At 41.3% G+C, this 27,647-nt stretch overlaps 1 protein-coding gene across 1 annotated transcript in view; it reads right to left on the bottom strand.

Annotated features, from left to right (window-relative positions):
• LOC145414371 (muscle calcium channel subunit alpha-1-like) overlaps positions 1-27,647 on the bottom strand; it is a 1,622,725-nt gene that overhangs the window by 380,453 nt on the left and 1,214,625 nt on the right. Inside the window, exon 30 of the mRNA XM_080283905.1 lies at positions 14,464-14,733. Within this exon, the coding sequence (XP_080140031.1) occupies positions 14,464-14,733 (270 nt within the window). The remainder of the gene's footprint in view (positions 1-14,463; positions 14,734-27,647) is intronic.

The raw sequence follows: 27,647 nt of genomic DNA, 5'->3' as shown, positions 1-27,647 counted from the left end.
AGTCTGTGAGAAAATTCCTGAATAGACGGTCCCTCTTAACATTGGTCACTGCAGTGGTCTTGTCTCGTGTTGATTATTGTAATTCACTGTGGGCTGGTCCTCCAAATGATATACTAAGAAAAGTTCAGTATATGTTGAACAGGGCAGCACGGTTTATCTTTGGTCTTCCCCCGAGAACCTCAACTCCCTCGTTTCTGATTGAGTTGCATTGGTTACCAGTAAAGGCTTGAATTTAATTTAAATTGTGTCTTATTACATTCAAGGTTCTTAAGTTTGGTGAACCGAAGTATCTTGCTGAATTGTTAAAACTCCCATTGGTATGCCCGGGTGTGATGTTACGCAGTGAAGATGATTCCTTGTGTCTTGATGAACCAGGAGCCATTCACCAGTCATCTTTCTCTGATCATTCTTTTGCGTATAGTTTTCATTTTCATTTTCGTTTTTAAAGGCTCCAACATGCTTGCATGTGTAGGCCCCTAGATTATATAACAGATTGCCACTGTCCATAAGACAACTCTCCACTGTTGAATCCTTTAAGAGACAGCTGAAAGCCTTTCTTTTTTTCAAAATGCTATGACATGAAGGGAGGTACTATGATGGATGATTATAGAGTTTAATTATTGCCACTTTCATGTATATATGATGAAGCTTGTATTATATACAAGAAATGTCACAATTCTTGTAACTGTAAAAATAATGTATGGGTGTCGAGCGCTAGTGAATTCCCAAAGGAAGAACTGGCGCTTTTGAGAAACAAAAGGCCAGATTATTATTATTATTATTATTACTTATAATAATATAGTAAGAAGAGAGTGGATGAGGAATTTGGAAGGAATTTGAGTGTAAAATGGAGGGACTGTAATACAATGTTCTGAAAGAGGTGAAGAGAGTAAGACAGGATGGCAGTGAACTTAGCAGGGGAGTGAAAGATAAAAATGGTACATTACTAGTGGAGAAGGGAGAAAAAGTAAGCAGATGGAGAGAACACTTTAAGGAACTGTTGAACATAGAGGATGGAAGGAATGCAAATATAAGTGGCTGGGGAATGGCTGGGGGAAGGAGGAAGGTGAGAAGACAGGAAGAAATCAGGAGGATAGAAGTTGTGGAAGCAATGAAGAAAAACAAACTAGGGAAAGCCCCAGGAATTGATGGAGTGTGTGGTGAAATGCTGAAGCATGGGGGAGAGATAATAGTAGAATGGATGTGGAAGATGTGCAGATTGGACTGGGAGGAAGGTAGAGTCCTGGAGGATTGGAAGTCAGGTATAATTATTCCCTTGCACAAAGGAAAAGGAGAAAAAGAAGTGTGTGGTAATCATAGGGGCATTTGTCTTCTGTGTAATAGGATTCTTATTGACTGAGTTAGGGAAAGAACAGAGGAATTTGTTGGAGAAGAACAGGGAGGCTTTAGGAAGGGGAGAGGTTGTGTAGATCAGATATTCATTCTTAGATCTTTAGTGGAAAAGTTTCTAGAGAAGGGAAAGTTGTATGTGGCTTTCATGGATTTGGAGAAAGCATATGACAAGGTGGATAGACAAGGATTGTGGAAAGTATTAAGAATATATGGAGTAGTTGGGAAGTTGTTGAATGCTGTGAAGAGTACGTATGATGGTGCTAAGGCTGCAGTGCGTGTGGATGGTGAAATGAGTGAATTTTCTCTTTGAAGGTTGGGTTGAAACAGGGATGTGTCATGTCTCCATGGTTGTTCAATCGGTACATGGATGGGGTAATAAAAGAGGTACAAGGTAGGGCAGTGGATGTTGGAGTGGCCCTGGTGAGAGAGGGTAGTGTTTGGAAACTCCCTATACTGTTGTTTGCAGATGATACTGTGTTGTTGAGTGAAAATGAAGGGGAGCTGCAAGGCTTGGTGGATGAATTTGGGAGAGTGTGTAAGAAACGGAATCTAAAGGTGAATGCAGGGAAGAGTAAAGTGATGGTGTTTGAAAGAGGTGAAGTCAGTGAATGTACAGCGAGGTTGGATAGTGGGGAATTAGAAAATGTGAGTACGTTTAAGTACCTGGGTAGTGTGATGAGTAAGGATGGAGGTTTGGAGGGTGAAGTGCTTGAAAGGGTACAGCAGGGAAGAAAGTTTGCTGGTTCCTTGAAAGCAGTGATAAGAAACAGGGAAGTGAGCATGGAAGTGAAAAAGTTACTACATGACAGTATTGTGATACCAACTCTAACGTATGAAAGTGAAGCTTGGACGCTGTTGGAAGGACACAAGTCAAGAGTGAGAGCAGTGGAAATGGTTATTTAAGAGGAGCCTGTGGAGTCACATGAAGAGACAAGCTGACAAATGAGGGTATAAAGGAGCGTTGTGGTGTGGATGTGGATGTGATAGGTAGCATTAGGAGGAACACACTGAGGTGGTTTGGCCATGTGGAGAGGATGGAGGGTGAAAGACTGATGAGGAGAGTGTATTTGAGTGAGGTGGAGGGGGGAAGAGGGAGGGGGAGGCCGAGGATGAGATGGAGGGATGGGGTGGAGAGGTATATGAGAGAGGGGGGTGTGAGTTGGGAGGAGGGCAGTGAAATGGAGGAGGATAGGACGACGTGGAGGCGACTTGTTTGTGGCCACCCCGTACGGGATTGAGGCGTCTGGGAATAGATAGATAGATAGACTTATCTCTTTCAAGCAATGAGAGATCTCAAGCAATCACAGAATTATAAAATTTGCTATTGATAACTATATAAAATGCTCAGACATGTTGTATATGGTAAATTCAGGTTTATTTATAACAAACTACTAATTTTATTTATGTCAAGCTTCATTTATAGAAGTGTCCTGCTTTCTTTCACCATCACATGTGAAAATGTTCTTAATGTATATGTGTTACCGTGTCTCATATGACTGGATGTTTTCATCCCATTTTGTACTTTCTCTTTCCTTGCTTCCAATAGGTGCATCGCCCACTGTATAAATGATAATACAGGGCAGGATGGCGATGCTGACAATAATGGCAGGCCTTAGGATGAAATCATCTATTTGCATGCATCAGGAACATAATACTCTAACAGCTATTACTTGTGTATAGTCATTTTCATGGCTTGGTGTACAGTACCATAAAATTCTGTGTTGTATACTTTCATCAACATTAAACTGCTAATATCTAACCACAGATTGTCCTCATATCCACCAACAACGATGTTTACTGCTCTTTAGTCATTATCACTTCACTGATATTAACCTCTTCACTGCCGAGCCCCGTATGTAATCTTGTGCACCCCTTACCGAGCTGCTGTGGATTTTCAAAAATTTTTTGGTTCTGAAATTTTTGCTCAAGAATTGTTAGTATGGGGTTAGGTGCACCTGAAACTGACAACAGAAAACACATAATCTTCCAGCGTGGATTATAACATTATTATTTTACTGGTGCTGGAAGGAAATGCCTTCAAGAGGTGATGCCAATATAACCAAGCAGCTCTGCTTGTAAAACCAGGTAATGAAGTTGCCTGATTTTACAGATATCCCTTAATTCCCTCCTTATCCCCCAAAAGGGGGATGATGGACTACAGGATAAAAGGCAACTTCAGCCTGCATTTCTGTGCTCATATGTCAAAATAAACCCCTTTTTCATGCAAAAGAAAAGGCTCCAATGCAGGAACCCTGCAAAAAGAAGTTGACCCTCACTGGAAAAACTGAAAAACAGAGCCAAAGATTAACATAATTAATTTTGAAATGTCTGGACACACTGCACTTGACAGACTGGAGGCCACAGCAACAACATTTTACAGTATATCACATATTATTTTACAATGCACATTATTACACTGTCATGGTTTCGGGCTGCACCATATTGATCAATGCCTAGGGTAGTCTGAGCCTGCTGCAATGATAAATGTCATCGGCAGTCCAAGAGTTAATATGCAAAAAGCAGCTTCAATACCTTATCAATGAAATGGAAAATAACTGGAACTGTATTTATTCTGCACATGAATACCCAGAGATTCATCTACAGGAACCCTAGAATGAAATGCACTGGTCACTCCCCTATGGATGAATGCGATGAGGTTGGCATTAATTGAGCCTTATATGGATAACAATACACAGAAAATAACTGCCAAAACGCTCAACAAAGCTAACCCCATCACTTTACATATTTTAGTTGCAATCAACAGAAGTAGAGTTAATTTACCAACCCTACTGCAGCAGCTACCCTACAATGCTTTCCACCAACTCTTATTACCAGTTTGTCTTACACACCTCTCGCCGGGAGTAGGCTATGTCGATAACACTGCCCAGCACGACTAACAGGTCAAAGATATTCCACGGATCTAGAAAATAAAACTGAAAATGGCGCAGAGGATGAAAGTAAATTACTTGCTTTACAGATTTTCAGAAATAAAGGTAAACAAAATATGAATAAAAACCTTTGCTACAATGTTGTTTTGAATGCATCCCAGCATATACTGATGACAAAAAAAAAAAAAAAAAAAAAATGGGTGATGAATGTTGGCATTATGAATCCAAACCTACATAAAATCAATAAAGCCAAACTTAAGGAAAGAGGAACAAAAATGCTGAATTATATTTTATGTTAATGTCTCTGGTGATCAAATAAAATATAAAATGAGAAGGCATGACAGTGAACAATCCTGTTACTTTCAACTGAATTTAGGCAGGACAGGAGAGCCACTCTGAACTCAAGGGATTCAATATAGCCCTCATTTTAATCCATTACCAACTAGATATTCCTCCTAGATTGAATACAACTTTCTGATTATGAACTGATTAAAATGAAAAATATGTCACTGGACTAAAGGTGTTAACTATACATGATGCAAAATGTAAACAATGGGATACACTGGCAAGTTAACACATGGGTGTGAGAGTAGTAGAGAGTACTATGGGTTGGGTTTGAAGTCATGATTGGCAGCAATGGAACAAGATCTGTTAAGGAACATAATGTATGATGGACAGATTACGAAATACTGACTGCTGATAGATATAGAGAAAATGTCTCCTGCTCAAGCAATATACAGGAATGTAGCTTACAGAGGAATCTCCTAAATCGAACGTTCCTACATAGCGGATTCATAATACATGGCAGCATTATGGAACTTTTGCAATATCAGTAACTTGCAGAAATTACACAGAATTTGCAAATAAAGCCTGAAACATGATATTTTTCTGATGCCTCGTGTAATACATGCCACCATTACCTCAAGCCTGCATGTCTAACTGGGCGTAAACCAATCATTACCTCAAGCCTACGTGTCTAACTGGGCGTAAACCAATAGTGGTCAAGTACAGCAATTACTAAGCCAATCATATTCAAGCACAGCACTTACTATAAGCCAATCACACGCTTCCCTCCCATACCAAGCATGAAGGACATAAGTGCTTGACATCCTGGAGCCCGGTTCAGTGCACTGTCTCCTCTCTGTTGTGTTCCGGTGTGGTTTACGAGGAGATTTTTTTCCCCTCGTGCTTCATCGGCCTGCTCAGTGTTACCATGGCTAACAATAACCCTCCAAAGCCTACAACTTCTTCGAGGAAGGGGAAGAAGAGGAAGCCAATGGTAACTTACACCCAAAAGCTAGATGCAATAAGGAGGATTGACAGCAATGAGAAGAAAGCCAAAGTTGCCCACCATTACAGACTCAACAAGAACAATTCCTCCAATTGGCCGTGTTGTTTACCAACCACTGCTCCAACTGAATGCATCAGTGTATCATGCATTCTAAATTCTCATTTGTACCCTTCAGGGGTAAGCTTATAAAAATGCCCAGATGCTGTGGTAATCCAAGATCAGTAACAAGCAACCTACAAAAGACTCATTTCAACAGAAAATATGGAAAGGCTGCACCCGTTTGGTTATGAATTAAGCTCAATATATCAACGACTCTCATGATGACAAGGAGGCTGCTAAAGGAGATGACAATGCTGCTTCCGTTGTCTCCACACTGGATTCTGAGGGGCTCCTGAAGGAGGTTGATGTGGAGGAAGTGGCACAGAGGAGGCAGTATGTGGCAGCACACTTGCCTTGTGCTGAAAGGCCATAATTCACCTCAAGCCTCGGAACCCCTCCCCCCTCCCCCGTCCATTCAAGCAATGTCGTAAGTCACAGCCATGTAAGAATCTTACAATATTGTTCATTCCCATTAAATATGCTTTACTCATTTCTTTCCCAGGTTGTCTGTGTTCACTGGTGACTAGTTTGGTGTAGGTTTCGGGGCAAGGGGGGCGACTTTTCTGAGATGACAGACCCATAAGTAATTTTCTCCATGAGATTAGTTTCTAACTCACGGAATTCTCAAATCACGGCATGTGCTCAGACTCATAAAGCTGCAATCTGGGAGAGTATTTAGACTGTAGTGTCGCACAGAGAAAATTCATGTACACAAGATATTGAAAATTGTGTACGCCATTGGGCCTGAGGGTGGAAAAGGAGTAGAAAGTCATGAAGATGGCTGAATATTATAAGTGAATATGTGAGAAAGTTACCAATATGGAAAATGGAGGAACCTATGCACCAGTAAAAGATCAAAACAGATGAATGAAATAGCCATGGAAATGTAAGTGTCAAGTTGCTGGAATACTCAACACCCACAAGCATTGCAAAAGCAGTTTAACCATATGATGCACATTTTAATGTGCATTTCTGAAATGGTATAATAAAGATAATGATTATATGATGATGATGATGATGATTAGGATTACCTATTGTTAATAAAATATTAAAAAGAAGCACCAATAGGAAGTATTACTGTACTACAAGGACTGAAGGATTTCTTGCCTATGCTCCTGAATTACTAGCTGCTGTCATTAAACTACCCATCTCCTCTGAGAGCATAATATCCTGTGCAAAACATTATGAACTTTTGACATGTCATATAAAAATACTGTTTAAGTGAATGTTTTTCAATGATGCAGTAACGAGTGCCAAACCAACCTTAAAATTACCATATACTGAATACAGGTAGTTCTCAAAATACATGTGTTTAAATTAAACGAATTTGGAATAATGCAAGGTCAAAAATAATCATTTTTTTACTTTCCGTGGTTTATTTAAAATAAAACGATGTGTGCCGATTCAAATCACGCACTCAAATTCGCGCACATGGCCAGATAAGTGAGTCCTCTTTTTTGTCCATTTTTGCCGATGTCCTGGTTGAGTCAACATCTCTCTCCTGCTCTCTACCGCCACACTACCTCACCGCTCCCACTCACTCACGCGACACTACCTCACACTATCTGTGTATTTTACCATGGCTTCCAGGTGCCCTTCAACTTCTTCTGCTAGTGGCAGTGCACCTAAGAAGTCCAGGAAGTCCTTGACCCTACAGCAAAAGCTGGAAGCCCTAGACAGAACTAAAAGGGCCAGAAGACCTCAGGCATTGTGGACGCTGTGAAGCTTAGTGACAGCACCATCAGGACCATTCGCAGTAACTCCGACAAGATTCGTGCCAGCGCTAAGGCAAGAACTCCACTCAAGGGCACTAAATCATCATATTGTCGGCCTGCTGAAATACAGCGAATGGAGAAGATGCTAGCCATTTGGATTGATAATCAGAACAAGATACAGTGTTCATCAAAAGTATCGAGCACCCTGCGTCCCTCCTACGAAACAAACCTTTCAACATTGAAAAAACATATAAATAATAAATTTTATTTACCTTTAGTGCTTCGTAAGGTATCCTTTATGCTTCTTCACGGACCTGAGATGTCTTGGAAGTGAAAGGGTGAGATTCCTGAGAAGCTGGAGGGGTATTTTGTCCCAGGAGTCACGAATGGAGGCTTCCAGCTTAGGCAGAGAGCTCATGTCCTTCCCTTGGAGATTCTTCTTTACGAGGTACCAGAGGTTTTCTATCGGGTTGAGGTCTGGCTTATTGCCTGGCCAGTATTTCATGAATGATACCTCGCAGTCACGAAGCCAGTTGGTGACCGATTTGGCTTTATGAGCAGGTGCACTGTCCTGCTGAAACACTCGTGCACCTGTAAGCTCGAAGGACTCAGGTAAATGATCACAAAGAAGCTCCAGATAAACGTCCTGATTCACTGCAGTTCTTGGGAAGCACAACAAGCTTCCTCAAACCTTTATCAGAAAAACAAGCCCATACCATGAGTGAATCAGGGTGTTTAACACTGCTTTCCACGTAATGGGGGTCAAGCGGGTCACTACCTTTGCGCCGGTACACCCGTGCTCCTCTATTACAGGTAACACTAAACATTGCCTCATCAGACCACAACACTGACAACCAATGCTCCTCACCCCAGTTAAGGTATTTGTTAGCAAAGGCAAGCCTACGAAGTCGCTGGTAACATGTAAGAAGAGGCTTTCTCACAGGCCTGTGACTTGTGTAACCAAGTTCATGGACTCTTCGAGACACTGTGCGCACAGAAACCTCACCAAACACTTCCGGGATGCTCTCCTTTATTTTCCTTGCACTCACATGAGGATTAGACACCACTGCACGTTTTAAAACATTTAACAGACCTTGGGGAAGTTTTCCAGGGCCTAACAGACCGCGGTTTCTTTGTGGGAACGTCACCACTGTTTTCCACTTGAAAATGGGCACACCACCTACGCACTGTCGATTAAGCCACACCAACCAATTCACTAATTTCCTTCGTGGGGTGGCCTGCCTCCTTTAGAGCAATGATCTGGGATATGATTTCACTCGACAGTTCACGGGTAGGGGCCATAACAAAGTGGCGAAAGCCAAAGCACTACGAGACACTAGGTAAAAAATGGCGCAATAAGAGAGGGAGACGTGGCAGAGTTCCTCTCTCTCAGGCAGCCCGTAGGCAACTGAGGCGGGAACCAACCACGGTGCAGTAAGGCCTCAAGCTCCTGTGACGTCATGCTAGCGCCCCAAACATCTGGCTCAATTTTTAGTACCAAAAATGGGTGATTCTTTTTTTGCCAAAAGTACTGCGCGCCCTGCCATAGGCGCTCGATACTTCTGACGAGCACTGTATACGTGCCCATCAGCTTCATTTTAGTTCAAGCTAAGGCAAGGTCGATTTATAATGATCTACACACGGATGATGAAAAAAAACTTTCAATGCAAGTTCTGGTTGGTTTGCTAACATCCACAAATGTTACAGCTTCCACAATCTGAAGATGGTGGGAGAGGCAGCATCTGCTGATCGTCAAGCTGCCGAGGAATATCCTGCTGTGCCGAAGTCCATAACCGAGGAAGGCAGATATTCTTCCAAGCATGTGTTCAACACTGATGAATCCATCCATCCATCCATCATCCAATCCTACATTGCCCCATGAGGAGCGTAGGTGCCCAGGGCTAGGAAGTTGGTCCCAACATTTAACATGAGAGTGACCAGCCTCACTCATCCTTGAGTGGCATTACATGAATAATCAACCCCAACCACCCATTGGATGTAAACTTTCACCGGCTCAATCCGACTGGAGCGCAATAATTACCCACTAAACCACCAGGCACCAAAATTGGGTTATATGGTTACCACCCAGCATAGTAAATGGTTTCCTGGTGTACAGGAAACCATTTGGCTTGTCACTCAGTGTAGAGTCACCCACAGGCAGAAGGACAGGGAGAGAATGAAGGAAAGAAAGACACAAGAGGGAATGTAAAGTCACCCATAGGCAGAAGGACAAGGAAAGAATGAAGGAAAGAAAGACAGAGGAGGGTGAATGGAAAGAAGGATGGAGGAGAGGAAAGGGCAGACAACTGAGAGCAGCACTACATCAGATGAGTGGATGGTGATTGCCCCCACCTACCACAAAACACTGATGAAACTGGGCTATATTGGAAGAAGTTGCCGAACCGCACCTATATCTCCAAGGAAGAGGCTACAGCACCTGGATTCAAAGAGTCCAAGGACCATCTGATGCTATTACTGGGGGCCAACACTGAAGGTGACTGTAAGCTGGAGCCAGTGACTGTCTACCACTCCGATAATCCCAGGGCACTCAAGGTAAGATGAGTTTTATAATATATAATTTGTGTACTGTACCTAATTCAAATGATACTAGAAGCTAAAAATTCTAATGTTACGTGTGCCTGATTCAAACAATGCTGGAAAATTCTTAATCTTGTCTGATTATTTGAGTGCCTATTTAAAATGATGCTAGAAGCCAAAAATTCTAACATATTGTGTGCCTAGAAAATAATACTACAAAATTCGTATGCTGACCTTGTTTTCTATGTACCTATATGAATGATGCTACAAATTCTTACACTGGCCTATTTTTATATATGCTTAAATCAAATGATGCTATACAATTTTTACACTTTTTTGTTTTTTTTTTAATAAGCCTAGCTCAAACGATGCTGCAAAATTTTTATGCTCATGTGGCTAACTCAAATGATGCAACAAAATTCATGTGCCAGCCTAGTTTTTATATACCTAAATCAAATGATGCAACAAAATTCATAGGCTGGCCTAGTTTTAATGTGCCTAAATCAAATGATTCAACAAAATTCATAGGCTGGCCTAGTTTTTATGTGCCTAAATCAAATGATGCAACACAATTCATGCGCTGGCCTAGTTTTTATGTGCCTAAATCAAATGATGCAACACAATTCATGCGCTGGCCTAGTTTTCATGTGCGTAAATCAAATGATGCAACAATAATCATACGTTGGCCAATTAATTTTTAAATGCCTATTAAAATCTACCTATCTATCTACCTATTGCCAGAAGCCCTAATCCCACAGGGGAGGGCCACAAACAAATCGCCTCCACATCACCCTGTCCCACCATTTCACTGCCCTGCTCCCAATTCATGTCCCCTCTCTCATATACCTCTCCACTCCATCCTTCCATCTCATCCTTGGCCTTCCCCTCCCTCTCTCCCCCTCCACCTCACTCACATACACTCTCCTCATCAGTCTCTCACTCTCCATCCTCTCCACACAGCCAAACCACTTCAATGTGTTTCTCCTAATGCTTCCTATCACAACCACATCCACACCACAATGCTCCTTCACTTCCTCATTTGTAAGTCTGTCTCTCGATGTGACTCCACAGGCTCCTCTCAAATAACTCATTTCCACTGCTCTCACTCTTGATTTGTGTCCCTCCAACAACGTCCAAGCTTCACTTCCATATGTTAGAGTTGATATCACAATACTGTCATGTAGTAACTTTTTCACTTCCATGCTCACTTCCCTGTTTCTTATCACTGCTTTCAAGGAACCAGCAACCTTTCTTCCTTGTTGTACCCTTTCAAGCACTTCACCCTCTAAACTTCCATCCTTACTCATCACACTACCCAAGTGCTTAAACATACTCACATTTTCCATTTCCTCATCATCCAACCTCACTGTACATTCACCAACTTCACCTCTCTCGAAGACCATAACTTTACTCTTCCCTACATTCACCTTTAGATTCCGTTTCTTACACATTCTCCCAAACTCATCCACCAAGCCTTGCAGCTCCCCTTCTTCTTCACTTAACAACACAGTATCATCTGCAAACAACAGTACAGGGAGTTTCCCAACACTGGCCTCACTCATTAGGGCCACTCCAACATCCACTCCCCTACCTTGTATCTCTTTTATAACCCCATCCATATACAGACTGAACAACCATGGAGATATGACACATCCCTGTTTCAACCCAACCTTCAAATAGAAAAACTCAGTTCACTATCAAAATGATGCTACAAAATTCTTATGTTCACGTAACTTTGTCAGGGTTACAACAAGGCGTTCCTCCAGTGCTACTGGTATGCCATCAAGAAGGGCTGGATGACAGGGATGGTGTCTGGAGATTATTTTAAGAATAAGCTCCACCGAGAACTGGAGGTTTACTGCAAGCAAGAAAATCTGCCATTTAAGATTTTGCTTGTCGTAGACAACGCTCCTAGCCTCCCACCATTCCTGACAGACATAAGCGAGAACACTAAAATTGTGTTTCTCCCTCCAAACACCATCTCCCTGATTCAACCTTGTGATCACAGCATCATCCAGACTTTCAAGTCTTATTACCTGAGGTTGATCTTGGCGGACCTGGTAAAAGTGACGAAGCAGCAAGACATCACTGTCCAGGACTGCTGGAAGAATTTCACGGTGAAGGATGCCATCAGTTTCATCAAAAAATCTTGGGATGAGCTGCCTAGAAAGTGCCTGAATGGAGTCAGGAAGAAGCTCTGCCCTCAGTTCGTTCATGACTTCAAAGGCTTTAGTACTGATGACAATCTGGCTTATTAAAACAACAAGAGTCTTTGCCTTGCATAGCAGCATGGATTTGATGAAGTCGGGGAAAAAGACATTAGCAATTTGCTGCAATCTCACTGGGTGGAACTCTCCAATGAAGACCTGTTGGAGATAAAGAAGGAGCGTGTGGAACAGCTGGAGAAGGCAGAAGCAGTAACAGCATCAACCTCAGCAGTAAATAAGATGTTAGGAGCTTTGACAACCAAGAACTTGTCAGCGTGTCTGGAGCTCAACAGAAAAGCACTGGCCATAATTGAAGAAAATGACCCAAATGTTGAAAGAAGCTCAACTGTTTCCCATGCAGCGATGGGCAGCATGACCAGTTATGAGGTTATGTTGAAAGAAAAACAACAAAAAAAGAAACAACAGACATCATTCTTTCAAAGGAAAAATGTTGAAAAAGATGCAGGACCAGATTCAGAACGAGATATGGATGTAGAAATGGACGCTGGACCAGACTCGGAACAAGATGTAGATGTGGAAACGGACGTGGGACCAGACTCAGAGTGAGATGAGCCAGACACAGGACCACACTCAGAGCGAGATGCCGAGTCAGAGATTGAGCCGGAGATGGGTCCAGAGCAAAGTCAAGAGGCTGAGGCGGAGTAAGAGTACAGTACTGTAAGTAATATATGTTCTGTAAAATAAAGATTTTTCTGTGATAACAAAAGTTTGTTTCATGTCCCAGACACCCATCACCCTTAACTTCTTCAGTTAACGGAACGCAACCCACCGACCTTACATGTATTCTCATTGGGAAAATATGTTTATGTGAAATTTATTTTACACGATCCCTTCAGGAATGTATCCCTTGAGTAAACTGAGAACTACCTGTAAATGGCTCCTTAATTTTACATGAAGAGGTTAAACTGTCTTCTCAATTACCGATCTAAATATTTCAATTATATTAGAAAGATTTCAGCTGTTATACTGTAATCCTGCACATTAGTCAGGAATATCTATGACTGTGCACTGCACGTATAACTCACATGTTATCTAAGTACAGTACTGCAGTTTTCATACTGTTTGTTTTGACTTTTGCTCAGAAAAATAAAAATGCTACCATCCATCAATCCATCATCCAATCCTATGTCGCCCCATGAGGGGCGTAGGAATCCAGGGCTAGGCAAGTTGGTCCTGACATTTAAGATGAGACTTTAAAAAACTTCCTAAGACAATATAATCAATCTTTCGCTTCCTACACTTGACTCATTATTATCTGCATATACACACTGATGTTATTTGTGCCTTGGACAAAGCTACATTTCAGAATTTATGCTTTAACTTGGACTGAGGAGACAATCTGAACTACTGAGATTCTACCTGAAACCAAATGTTATTATTTACTGCAGCATACACTGCACACATTATCAGCTTTTCTGAATTGTAAATTAATACAGTACCCTTGCATCCAAGACGGGTTTGTCCAAGACGTTTTGCATCCAAGACGGAGACCATAAATAATAATCCAAAATATTGCTGTAAAACGGTTGCAAACGTCCAATACGATACTAACGGTTCATAACAGCCAAATCCGAGGAGACTATAGCTATGACGGTCTCACCCAGTCCAACACGGTTCTGGCGCCTGAGAGAGTGACATGGTTGAGTTTTCCAGTAAAATATTGGCATCTGTTTACTTGATGTGCGAGCAGGGTTTGCTTTTGTCCTGCACCAGAGCATCATGGACACACTTACCGTGTGTTGCACTCAGCATTTGCTCCTAGGTTATTGCCTCTCCTTATGTAACCATGCCTAGGAAACCATTTAACCCACTGAAGGGCCATCATCTACCTCAGGATACTAAGTTGGAGATAACTGAGCTATTAAGCTGGAGATAAGCTCAGAAACACACACTTTCAAGATGAGGAAATTTGTTTTGGTGCCAAAATAGTTCTAGGCTGATGTTTTTAGGGGCACTTTTTGAGGATTTTGTGACAATATTAATTTTTTCCATATGGCCTTGTGTTGGTCCAAAACGTTTTTCGTCCTAGAAGGGATCCTCAGGCGACAATATTACCGCCTTGGACACGAGGGTACTGTTCTTAATTTACTAGTTTTCCTACTGATGTACATAATTTCATACATAGTACTGTACTGGAACACTGATCTCCTCTTTGTGCTGATAATGAAAAAATTAACTGAATAACACTGACAACTATTATTCGGCACACATATTTAAAAAAAAAAATTTGATATAAAATTATGTAACAGTGTACATCAATAATGACCTATAAGCTATTATATTTTCCTATGCTTAATAATAAATAATACTGTACTACATTTGCAGTGTATCTTGAGGTACTGTTAATTTACCTTAAATCTGAAGGCCATAATCTTGAGGACAAACTCAAGTGCAAACACTGCAGTGAAGATGAGGTTGAGGATATCAAGGGCTTGTGTGTAGACCTCAGGCTGTCCCCTGAACTTCATTGCCAGGGACACTGTGTTGAGCATGATCAGCACAAAGATGGCATACTCAAATGGCTGAGATGTCACAAACCACCAAATCTTATACTGAAATTTGTTCTTGGGGATGTATCGTCTCACTGGTTTTGCTGTTAGTGCAAACTCAATGCAGTTTCGCTGAAAAAGACATTTGGAACTCTCAGATCATATCCTGTTAATGAGAATTAGTAATAAACATTGCTACAAGACTGTTTTACATAAATCAATAAATCTGCAGGTTATTCGAATTGAATCATATCATTTAAAAAGGCTTCAACATGCTTTTTTATTTAATGCAAAGAAGAAGGAAGCAAAGGCCAGGAGCCTGTAAATTGTTCTCTCCAAGAAGAAACAAACACAAGATAACAGAGAGCCAAATTCAAGAACCATTCATTTTGAGATGCCTGGACAAATTGAGTTTGAAAGACTGGAGATCATAGGAAGTAGGAAATACAGAAAGAGGGAGACAGTTCCACAGTTGGCCTGTTGCATGCATGAAGGGCTGGGAGTAACAATTAACTCTTGCATCTGAGAGTCTGACAGAAAAGGGATGAGAGTTTGTTGCTGGACGTGTGCTAAGTACCCGCCATAGTGATGGAGGGATGCAAGTAAACAGTTCAGAGGTGCAGTGGCCACTGAAGTAGCAATAGAGAAGAAATAAAGATGCAACAGTGTGGTGATGAGATAGAGGTTAATGGGAGCTAGTAAGACGAGAAAAGTTAATGAGATGAAAGTCTTTGACTCAACCTTGTTGAGAAGAGCTGTATATGTGGAGTCTCCCCATACATGAGAGTCGTACTCTACACAGGGGTGAATAAAACACATGTGTATAGCAACAGATACACTTGGATACTGTAAGGAAAGCACGGAGTCAACTTAGCACACCCAATCCCTTGGAAGCTGATTTTACACCAGAAGTAATATGTTCTTTCCAAGATAAATCCTGAGAGAATGAAACTCCATTTATGTTTAAAGATGATGCAGGATTGAGTTGGATATTGTTAAATATGAGAGGGTACTCCTGTGGAAGATTTTGTTGGGCCAACAGATGTAAGAACTAAGTTTTTGATGCATTAAAAACAAGATTATTTTTACCCCAATCAGAGATATTTGCCAAGACAGGTATTAGATGCCCCACAGCCTCATCCCTTGATTGTTGGAGTAAATGCTGAGCTGCACGACGAGGGAAGCAAATGGAAAGGCAAAGAGTGGAGTCATCAGCATGTGAGTGGGAAGAGTTGGATGTACAACTTAGAAGGTCATTAATGAATAAAAGGAAGAGAGTTGGCAATAGGACAGAGTCCTGAGAAACACTACTGTTGATAGCTCTAGAAGAATGGTGGTCATCTACTACAAGATATATAGAACAACCAGAGAGGAAGCTGGAGATGAAGACACAGATAGAAGGATAGAAACCACAAGAGGGCAGTCTGAAAATTAAAGATTTATGCCAGACTCGATCGAAAGCCTTTGAAATGTCAAGTGCAATGGAAAAGCTTTCACCAAAGTCCCAAAAAAAGGACGACCAAGAGTCTGAAAGGTAGGTGAGATCACTAGTGGAGCATCCCTGGTGAAGCCCATACTGAGGATTAGAATGAAGGTTGTGATAGGAAAGCTGCTTTAAAATTTTTCTGGTAAGAAGAGACTCAAAAACTTTTGAAACACAGGATGTTAAAGCAACTGGTCAATAGTTAGAGGAATGGGAATGGTCACCATTCTTTGGGACAGACTGAATGAGAGCAAAGTTCCAGCAAGAAGGAAAGGTGCAAGATGATAAACAAAGGAGAAAGAGTTTACCTAGGCAGGGTGTAAGCAGAGAAGCACAGTTCTTGAGGACAACAGGAGGGACTCCATCAGGCCCATTTGCCTTGTTAGTTTTGAGGCCATTGATGGCAGAAAATACATCAAGTGAAGAAATTTCAATGTCAGCCATGAGGAAGTCTGAGAGGAAAGTGATGGAGGAACAGCACCACAAATGTCTAAGGTGGAACTGAAGGTAAAATTCTGAGCGAAGAGTTCTTCTTTATCAGTAGAAGAAATAGCTACAGAGCCATCAGAGTGGGACAGATGATTGTATTTGTCAGCCTCAGTCACGTAATGGCACCTCTCCCCGCTGCTTGATCTATGACAGTCTCCCTCTTCAGTCCCTCATCCCTGCGGTCACACTCGATGACCTCGTCCTACGTCTTTTCTGGTCTGCCTTTCACAACCCTAACTATGATGTTCACATTCTTCACCTTCTGCATCCAACTGTTATCCTTCATCCCCTCAACATGCTCAAGCCATTTCAATCTACCCCTCCTCATCACAATACCGATACAGTCTAATTTCATCCTCCCACTAAACTCTTCAATCTTCACTCATTTAATTAAATGCTATTCTCATATTCTACCTATCTATCTATCTATTGCCAGATGCCTTAATTCTGTAAGGGGTGGCCACAAACATATTGCCTCCATGTCTCCCTGTCCTCTGCCATTTCACTGCCCTGCTCCCACCTCACATCCCCCTCTTTCATATACCTCTCCACTGCATCCCTCCATCTCATCCTTGGCTTCCCCCTCCCTCCCCCCCCTCCACCTCACTCACATACACTCTCCTCATCAGTCTCTCACTCTCCATCCTCTCCACATGGCCAAACCACCTCAATGTGTTTATCCTAATGCCTCCTATCACATCCACATCCACACCACAAAGCTCCTTCACTTCCTCATTTGTCAGTCTCTCCATGAGACTCCACATGCTCCTTTCAAATAACTCATTTACACTGCTCTCACTCTTGATTTTTGTCCCTCCAACAAGGTCCATACGTTAGAGTTGGTATCACAATACTGTCGTGTAGTAACTTTTTCACTTCCATATTCACTTCCCTGATTCTTATCACTGCTTTCAACGAACCAGCAACCTTTCTTCCTTGTTGTCCCCTTTCAAGCACTTCACCCTCTAAACTTCCATCCTTACTCATCACACTACAAGTACAGTACCCTCGAGTCCAGTATGCATTTGTCCAGTACTACTCTCGTCCGGTACGGCTGGCAAAAAAATTAAATAATTTATTACTGCAGTATAGATTTGTTGGGCTTGTACTGATCGTCCGTGCAAAGTGGGCCAAATCCGAGGAGTTCTTTTCTAGTACTGAAGTGCTACGTCCAGTAATATTACCCCTGTGTGTGCGGGAATATGGCCAACACCGAGGAACGTTTCCCTAGTACTGCCGCATCAGTCCAGTACACCTTCCTCGTGACTTGGGACATGTGCCACTCAAATTGCAGTATTGCACTTCCTCCTCACGACAAAGACGATGTTGTGTCAGTGTGTGACTATGAGGGATTTATTAAGGAGGCTGAGGGAGAGAGGCCTCCTCAGGATCCTGAAGGCCCTCCCCCAGAGGGTCAGTAGGACCTCCTACAGCATCAGAACCCCTCCCCCTTCCCCCCCAAGCCCATCACCACTGACCTTAAAGGTTGGTAAAATCTTAGTTGTGTCAAAATGTAGTTAAGTTGAATTTTTGGGGGACCTTTTCGAGGCTTGTCTTACATTATTCATTTTTCCCATAAGGTCTGTTGTTTGTCCAGTATGGATTTAGTCCAGTACGGTAGTACTGTTTGACAAAAATACCATACTGGATGCGAGGGTACTGTACTTAAACGCATTCACATTTTCCATTTCCTCCCCATCCAACCTCACTGTACATTCACTAACTTCACTTCTCTCGAAGACCATAACTTCTCTTCCCTACATCCACCTTTAGATTCCGTTTCTTACACACTCTCCCAAACCTATCCACTAAGCCTTGCAGCTCCTCTTCTTCTTCACTTAACAACACAGACTCATCTGCAAACAACAGAGTATAGGGACTTTCCAAACGCTGCCCACTCTCACTATGGCAGCTCCAACATCCACTGCCCTACTTTGTATCTCTTTTATAACCCCATCCATATACAGACTGAACAACCATGGGGACATGACACATCCCTGTTTCAATCCAACCTTCAAACAGAAAAATTTACTCAGTTCACTATCGACATGCACTGCAGCTTTAGCACCCTCATACTTACTCTTCACAGCCTTCAGCAACTTCCCATCTACTCCATATATTCTTAATACTTTCCACAATCCTTGTCTACCCACCCTGTCATCTGCTTTCTCCAAATCCATGAAGGTCACATACAACTTCTTTCCCTTCTCTAGAAACTAAAGATCTAAGAATGAATTTCTGATCTACACAACCTCTTCCCTTCCTAAAAACCTCCCTGTTCTTTTCCAACTAATTCTTCTGTTATTTCCCTAACTCTGTCAATAAGTATCCTACCATATACTTTTCCTATTACACTAAGAAGACAAATGCCTCCATGAATACCACATACTTCTTTTTCCCCTTTTCCTTTGTACAGGGGAATAATTATACCAGACTTCCAATCCTCTGGGACTCTACCTTCCTCCCAGGCCAATCTGCACATCTTCCACATCCATTCTATCACTATCTCTCCCCCATGCTTCAGCATTTCACCACACACTCCATCAATTCCTGGGGTTTTTCCCGATTTAACTTTCTTCATTGCTTCCACAACTTCCATCCTACTGATTTCTTCCTCTTTTCTCACATTCCTCCATCTCCCAGCCATTCCCCAGTCACTTACACTCACATTACATTCATTCTCTATGTTCAACAATTCCTTAAACTGTTTTCTCCATCTGCTCACCGTTTCTTCCTTCTCCAATAGTAATCTACCATTTTTATCTTTCACTCCCCAACTAACTTCTTTGGCACCATGTCTAACTCTCTTTACCTCTTTCTAGAACATTTTCTTACATTACCTCCACTTTACACTCAAATTCCTTCCAAATTCCTCATCCTCTCTCCTCTTACTCTCTCTTACTAATTTTTTCACCTCTCTCCTCCTCTCTATATATACATCTCTCCTGTCTCTCAACTTCTTCCACGCACCTGTTTCTCATCCACTCACTACATGCTTTCTTCTTTTGTGCCACAGCCTCTCTCACCTCTTTATTCCACCATGCTTTTCCCTGCAACCCCTTTCATCTTCTCTTCACCCCACACACCACCTCACATGCTGCACAGATTTCTTCTGTGAATATCTCCCACACATCTTCCATATCCCCCATCTGCTCCAATCTATATTTACCCAATTGCTCCTCCACTCCCCTCCTATATTCTGCCTTTTTTCCATCCTCTTTTAACCTTTCCATTCTCCTTGTATGAACTAGTTCCTCCTGTCCTTCTTTCTTCTATTTCTCCATTTCATTTGGACCTTGATTCTGACCACCACCCCAACCTCTATATACTCAGGCATCCATTACACCTTCTCCACCTGTCATCCACACACACACGTAATCAATCATTGCCTTCCATTCATTCAGTTCACCACCCACCCTTCTCATCACTCGCCATGTAGACCTATGGATCATTTTGTGCCTGAAGAGGGTATTAGCTATCGCCAACCCCTTCCTGGCACAAGTGTCCACTAAAGCACTACCATTCTCATCCATCTCTGCAAGCACATCTCACTCACCAACTACTCCATCCAACTTCACATTCCCTACTTTTCCGTTCATATCTCCAATCAAAAACACTCTCTCATTCCTTTAAAACTTTTCCATGCATGCTTGCACATTTGTCCAGAACTCTTCTCTCACTCTGCTTGCACGATCTTGTGTTGGCGCATATACGCACACAATCGGCAACATTTGTGGTCCAACTTTCAATCTTACCCACACAATCCTTGAGCCAACTGATCCATACTCTCTTATATTCTCCTTCCACCTGTTATTCACAAAAATACACACTCCTTCATTTGCCCTCTTATTCTCACCTACTCCCAAGCATATTACCCATCCATTCTCCCATTCTCTCATACTCTCACCTCTCCATTTAGCTTCAGTTGATCCACATACATCCACTTTCACACCCTTAAGCACCTGGACAATCTCTCTTTCTTTCACCTCATCATTTGCACCCCTTACATTCCATGTAGCTATCCATACCATGTCCTTTGTTCAGTTCTTAGTAGTCACCTTTTGGTCAGTCCTGGTCCGAGGCTTCTTGTTTGTATATTTAGTTAGTTGTTTCTCATGTTGGTTGTTTCTCATATTCATTAAAATACTGTATGTTTTGCTGGTTATCTTACTTCTATGCTTCTCTGGTGATAACCCCTGATGATAATTATATCTTAATCTTTCTCATGTGTTTTCCATTCCCGTTTTATAGTCCCATTCCAGTCTTCTCTTGCTTACATCCGCTTCCATTACATGACACTTATTATCATAACTTCAATCTTCCATTCCTGTCTCCATCTATATAGCTGATTCAGATGGCTGACATATGCAAGCATGTTGGTGCCATTATAAACAACAAAATATGATTCAGATTCTCCTGCACCCCCCTACGGCTTGTATCATCAAAAATTTGTTTCATACTTTTTACATCATCAGCAGGCATATTCATAAAAGGTCAAGATTCATTCTGGCATATCATTCACATACAGTTCGAACATTATAAGTGCCAAAACTTTTCCCTTGGGCACAGGACATTACTCTTTTCCATAATGAAAACATCTCTAACTACTGTTCCCATTTGTCTGACAGAAAGGTAATTTCTCATCTGTCTCAGTAAATCACCTTCAATTCCACTGTGTGTTACCAAGTGACAAAAGCATGATATATCGTACAGGTTGTAAACAGACACAACCATCTAGAAACTGGATACCTAAACATACTCACTTTGCTTCTCCCATGCAACTGAGTAATAATTAAATAATAAAGGGAGAAAGTAACACTACACATCCAATGACTGTGGCTAGCAAGTAGCCATATGAGATATTTAGCTGGTGAGTGGTGTATGACATAATGTTATGGCAGGGAGTGGGAGGTGACTGAACAAGTCTTTGAGATATACTCATTTGAGGAGGGAAACTTTTCATTTCATCTGGCTATAATCACTGAGTAAGCATTTCAGTATAATAAACCCTTGCTATACAGAACCCTCTTTTAACAAATTTCGGTTTTACTGATCACCTTGAGCCGGCTGAGCGTTATGTTCATTTAATTAATTTTCTTTCAGTGAAAGTAGGTGGGGGCACTCACCATCCACTCACTCGATGTAGTGCTGCTCTCGGGTGTCTGCCCTTTCCTCTCTTCCTTCCTCTTCTGTATTTCTTTCCTTCATTCTTTCCTCCTCCTCCTGCCTATGGGTGACTCTACACTAAGTGACAAATCAAATGCTTTCCTGTACACTACGAAACCACTTACTACGCTCGGTGGTAACCATATACACCAAACTCTCGTTTTTCGACCATTCGTTGTTTCGACATTTACAAATCTATACCCTATTCATTGTTCGACATGGTTATCCCCACCTTTTCGACAAATCAAACCGCACACCACCAGACAAACCGGCTGAGTTGCTTGTCTCCGTCTCTTGTGCTCTGCACTGCTGATCGGTTGCCTCTTCATGTGTTTGCATTTCCATATGACTTCATGGAATACTATAACACCACCATGGCTCCACCCAAGACACCTACTACTACCCCTGTCAAGCACAGTCATATGCCCACCAACCTGAGTGAGTGTTTCGCCATCGCATGGTCGGGTGACAATCGCGCCAAGGATTAATGAACGCTCTTAACGCACGATACTCTACAGTTTTGGTGCCAGTTTTATGGAATGTACATCTTAGTTTGCACTAGGTTAGGTAGGTTATAATCATTGGGGGGTCCTGGGGGCAAAGCCCCCCAGTTAAGTTTCAGCACTTCCAGTTAGGCTTCTACTGCTATTTATGGTTTTAAACTGAATACATTTGAGTTTGGTGTGGTGACATCATGTCCAGTCGGCAGGATCAGCAATAAACACACTATCCAAGGCGTTCAAGTGGCATTCTTTAATATTGCTAAGTAGGTATATTTTGTTTGGTCTCCAATATTTTTTTTATCGAAAATCAAATGTCAATCATCTGAAATGTATGTAGTACTAAACTAATTTTCTCCGACAACGCAAGTCTGTAAGAAAACAGCTCAAATCCATGTGTCACTTTCATTCATATTTATCAGTATTTATTCCACCTTTATTGAATATTTTTTGAATGACGAAGGTGGTTAGGAACCTAACCCCCATATTTCTTAATCTTGTGGGAAAAATCAGTTCGTTATTCAACCAATTCGTTATTCAACCATATTTTATGGAACAAATCCCTGTCAAATAGTGGGGAAGAGGTGAACAAGGAGGGCTCACATAACGCGGGAATATTGTACACACGCCCAATAAAGTATCAGCCCTCTAAGGGCATGTATTATTCTGAAACATGGACAAAGCATTATGAAATATGTGGCATTCTGTGATTATGTGAAAACAGTATCTTTGGTAATTATTTGAACCTGAAATTACAAAAAAAGAAATCACATACTGGGTGGTATATGTTTTGAGGCACCAGATTTATAGATTTATGTGTGTCTGCAGAACTCGCTCATTTTCACAGCCATCATACCCTAAGGGGCAGAGAAGTTTCTGATCGTGTTACCATGAAGCTCCCGGTTTACAAGAATTCCGCATTATAGGGCCATATGTTTACATGTTAAAGGGTTTCAAGATACCTATGCCAACCCAAAGTTCACCTTTTGGGGCCGTAGGTTTGAAACAAGCATGTCAGAACACAGATGTGGTGGTGTACATGACTCTCCCGGTTCTCCCTCCATCCCCTCACTTCTCCCCCCCATCCCTTCTCCAACCCCACTATGGCTGTTTCTGCCTGGGCACAAAGAAAAAAATTTCCACTGTTAAATTTGTCCATCATCTTTGCTTGTGTTTATACTGTAGGATAAGCTAATAAAAACACACAAAACTGATGAGTAAAAGTGCAGAAATGCAGTGAGAAAAAAACTGTTCACAGGTAAAAATAACGTCAAATAATTTCCAAACATCCTAGTGCAAACTTTTAGCTGCACCGAGCAAAAGCAAAGCGTATGTCAAGATGCAGAATATCACAAGATATTTTTTGTTTTTTCTGAATTTCAATAAGCCCAATAGTTTTTGAGTAAATGCTAAAAAAATTAAAAATAAATCTATCTATCTATCTATAGCCCGACGCCCTAATCCCGCAAAGGGTGGCCGCAGACAAAATGCCTCCAAGTCGCTCTGTCACCCACCATTTGACTACCCTCCCCCCAACTCACCCCCCCCCTCCCTCATATACCTCTCAACTCCATCCCTCCACCTCATCCTCGGTCTACCTCTCCCTCTCCCTCCCTCCACCTCACATATATACACCTTCTTAGTCAGTCTTTCATTCTCCATTCTCATCACATGTCCAAACCACCTCAGTGTATTTAAAAATAAATAAATTAATAAAAATGTAAAAAAAAAGGCATGGCAGGGGATGAAGGTGGGATGTGGGGGGATTGTGGATGGGGGAGAAGAGGAGGGATGGAGGGGATATGTATGTGTGTGTGTGTGTGTGTATTTACCTATTTGTATTTACCTATTTGTAGTATACAGGAATTGAGCAATGCTCGTGTTGTCCTGCCTCCAAATCCACATTTATCAAGTCTACCTTTACACACATGAATGTTTTTCTCATGCAGCACCTCTTCGTCTAAGATGTTCCAAATATTTATGTATTTACCTAATATACCTAATTGTAATATACACAGGATGTGCTGTGCTTGTGGGTTTCCGTCGCTGTTTCTCAATAAGTCAAATTTATCTTTAAACTCGTTTAAGTTTTTAGACTAGACAATCTCTTTGTCCAGGCTATTCCATAAGTCTATACTTCTGTAAGGAAAGCTATATTTCTTAATATCCTTCAAGCAGCTTGACTTTTTCAATTTCATTCTGTGTCCTCTTGTTGCTCTCTTATCCCATACAAACAGATCTTCTTTGTCAATTTTATCTACTCCCACCATGGTCCTGAACACTGCAATCATGTCTCCCCTCTTTCTCCTTTCCTCTAAGGAAGGCAAATCCAGCTTTTCCAGCCTCTCTCTGTATGACAGGTCTGCCAGACTGGGGACCATCTTGGTTGCTGTTCTTTGTATTCTCTCAATCTTGTTAATATCTTTTTTTGTGTGTGGGAACCACACTACCACTGCATATTCTAACCAGGGGTGGATCATGGCCACTATCAATTTTATCATCATCTCCTCATCCATATAATGAAATGCTACTCTTATGTTAGTCAAGAGTTTATAAGTCTCTCCAACTATCTTGTTAATGTGCTTTTCAGGTGACAAACTATCTTGGACAAGCACTCCCAAATCTTTCTCTTCTCTCATTTTTGTGATTAATTCATTACCCAACAAATAATTCAGTGATGGCCTCCTGGTACTTTTACCCATCTCCAATATTTTACATTTCTTTACATTAAATTTCATTTCCCACGTCCGGCTCCAATCGTGTATCCTACCCAAATCCTCCTGCAGCATTTTACAATCCTCCTTAACCTCTACCTTCCTCAAGATCTTTGCAACATCAGCAAACAGACTTTCATAACTGTTCACTCCATCTACCATATCATTTACATGAATCAGGAACATTACTGGCGACAACACCGAGCCCTATGGGACTCCACTTGTTACTTTCCTCCATCCAGACATCCTATCCTTTATTACTGTCCTCATTTGTTTGTCTCTCAAAAAGTCTCTCATCCATTCCAGGAGGTTCCCCTTCAGTCCTCCTATATCCTCTAGTTTCCACATTAGTCTCTTATTAGGTACCTTGTCGAAGCCCATCTCCAAATCTAAATACACACAATCCACCCTATCATCTCTCTCCTGTGGCACATCAATCGCTCTTCAGTAAAAACTCAACAAGTTGGGAACACATGATCATCCACTTCTAAATCCAAACTGACTATCAGCCAAAATATTCATCTCTTCCAGATATTTTATCCATCCATGTTTCAGAATTCTCTCGCACAATTTTGTGACCATGCTGGTTACGGACGCTGGACTATAATTCAGGGTTTCTTCCCTGTTTCCTCCCTTATAAACTGGTACCACATTTGCCCTCTTCCATTCCCGAGGCACTTTCCCCTCATCCAGAGAACACACAATTAACCTGTGAATATTATCCGCCAGTTGTTTTCTGCATTCCTTCAGTACCCAATTAGAGATTCCATCTGGTCCTGGAGCTTTCCTTACTGCTCTTCTTTCCAGTAATTTATACACTTCCTGTACTTCCACTTTTATATCTTTTATCACTACATTTCTAGTCACTCCAGCCCCTTCAACAAACTCCTTTTCATTTGTGAAAACTGATTGGAAACATTTGTTCATTATTTCTGCTTGCATAGCCCCATCTTTATGGACCTCTCCCTCTACTTTCAGTTTGGTGATTCCTTCCTTTTGTTTCAATTTGCCATTGACAAATCTATAAAACAGTTTGGGTTCATCCTTAAATTTGTCTATTATACCTTTTTCAAAATTCCTTTCTTCCCCTCTACGTATTCTTGTGTATTCATTTCTAGTTCTTTTATATTCTTCCTTTGTTCTGTTGTTACCTCTCTTTCTCCAACTGTTCCACACCGTGTCTCTCTCTTTTTTTTTTTTTTGCTATCATACACCTTCTATTAAACCACTACTTTTTCCTGTTTCCTTTCCCCCTTACTCTTGGCACAAATTTTTCCACTCCAGAATTATAGAGGCCTAGAAAAATATCCCACTTCCTTTGTATCTCTCTTGATTCCCTGAATTTTCTCCAATCAGCATTTTCAAACAATTTTCTCAAACCTGCAAAGTCTGCTTTCCCAAAGTTGTATCTTCCCTGCTTATAAAGCTCGTCTCTTGGCTCCACGTTTCCTGTTATCATCTGGAACTCAATGACCACATGATCACTTTTTCCAATAGGACACAGATATTTCAAGGATTCTATTACAACGGGTTCTTTGGTAAACAGTAAGTCTAGTCTTGCTGGTGTGTCCTCACCTCAGAACCGTGTCTCTTCTTTGACCCATTGCATCATCACATTGTTCATTGTTATATTAAATAATGTAGTGCCCCACCAATCTTCACTGCTTCCTGAGTCCCATTCCTCCCAGTTCACCTCTTTACAATTGAAGCCACCCATTAAAATTATGTTGTTGCTTTTCTCAATCATTTTCTGTAAATAACTAGCCATGTCTGACAACATTTCCTGGTATTCATCATCACTCCATGCTCTTGTCTTAGGGGGAACATACACTACTGCCATATCTCTCTTGCTAATCTCTCCAGTTTCTAATTTCATATTTATCACTTCGGCCCTGCCTTCTCCCATTTCCACAGTATCTACATACATGTTGTTCTTCACTGCTATCATCACTCCTCCTCCTGTTTTTTCTTTTCTGTCTCTTCTCCACAATTTGTATTTACCATCACCCATATGAACATCAATATCTTCTCTTAATTTGGTCCCTACAAAGCACATAACATCAGGTTCATGTACCCTTAAAAAATTGTTGATTTCTAGCCTTGCCGATATTAAACCATCAACACTAGTATATGCCACCTTCACATTATTTTTGATGTTTTTTATACCCTCTTTTCTCCTTCTCTCCGCCAGTACCACATCCTTAATTTCTGATCCATGACTCTCCAGTAAAACACTGTCTTCTCTTCCTCCGTTCTCTGTTCATTTTTTACCTTTGCTTCCTTTACCAACTCCTTTATTTTAGCTCTTTCTTCCTCATTTGCATCTCTACTTATCCAAACATTTTTTAACCCTTCCTTCTCTGACAATTTCCATGTTCTACTGGTAATTTCGTTTACTGTTGCCTGAGACTTAAACTTTACCTTCAATGGCCTTGCCCCTTCTTCCTCATACTTTCCTAACCTAAACACCTCTTCAATCAATTCTTGAGCTTCATTGTTATCCTCCATGATTACTGATATTATTTCTTTAACTTTACTCAGTTCTTCTCTTTCTCTTTATGATCTTATTGTCATTCGTTTTTCTTTAACTCCTGAAATTATTACACATTTTTTCTTATCTGCTACATCCCTAACTAAAGATTCTCTACTTCTCAGCATCCTAACCACTTCCCTCTCCACCTTTTCCTTGCTTTG

The sequence above is a fragment of the Coenobita brevimanus genome, chromosome 99, assembly GCF_032717465.1.
Source record: "Coenobita brevimanus isolate Jiangsu-jjx chromosome 99, ASM3271746v2, whole genome shotgun sequence".
Classification (NCBI taxonomy): domain Eukaryota; kingdom Metazoa; phylum Arthropoda; class Malacostraca; order Decapoda; family Coenobitidae; genus Coenobita; species Coenobita brevimanus.
Note: the sequence above shows the minus strand (reverse complement) of the source record. Positions and strands in the feature narration are given on the sequence as shown.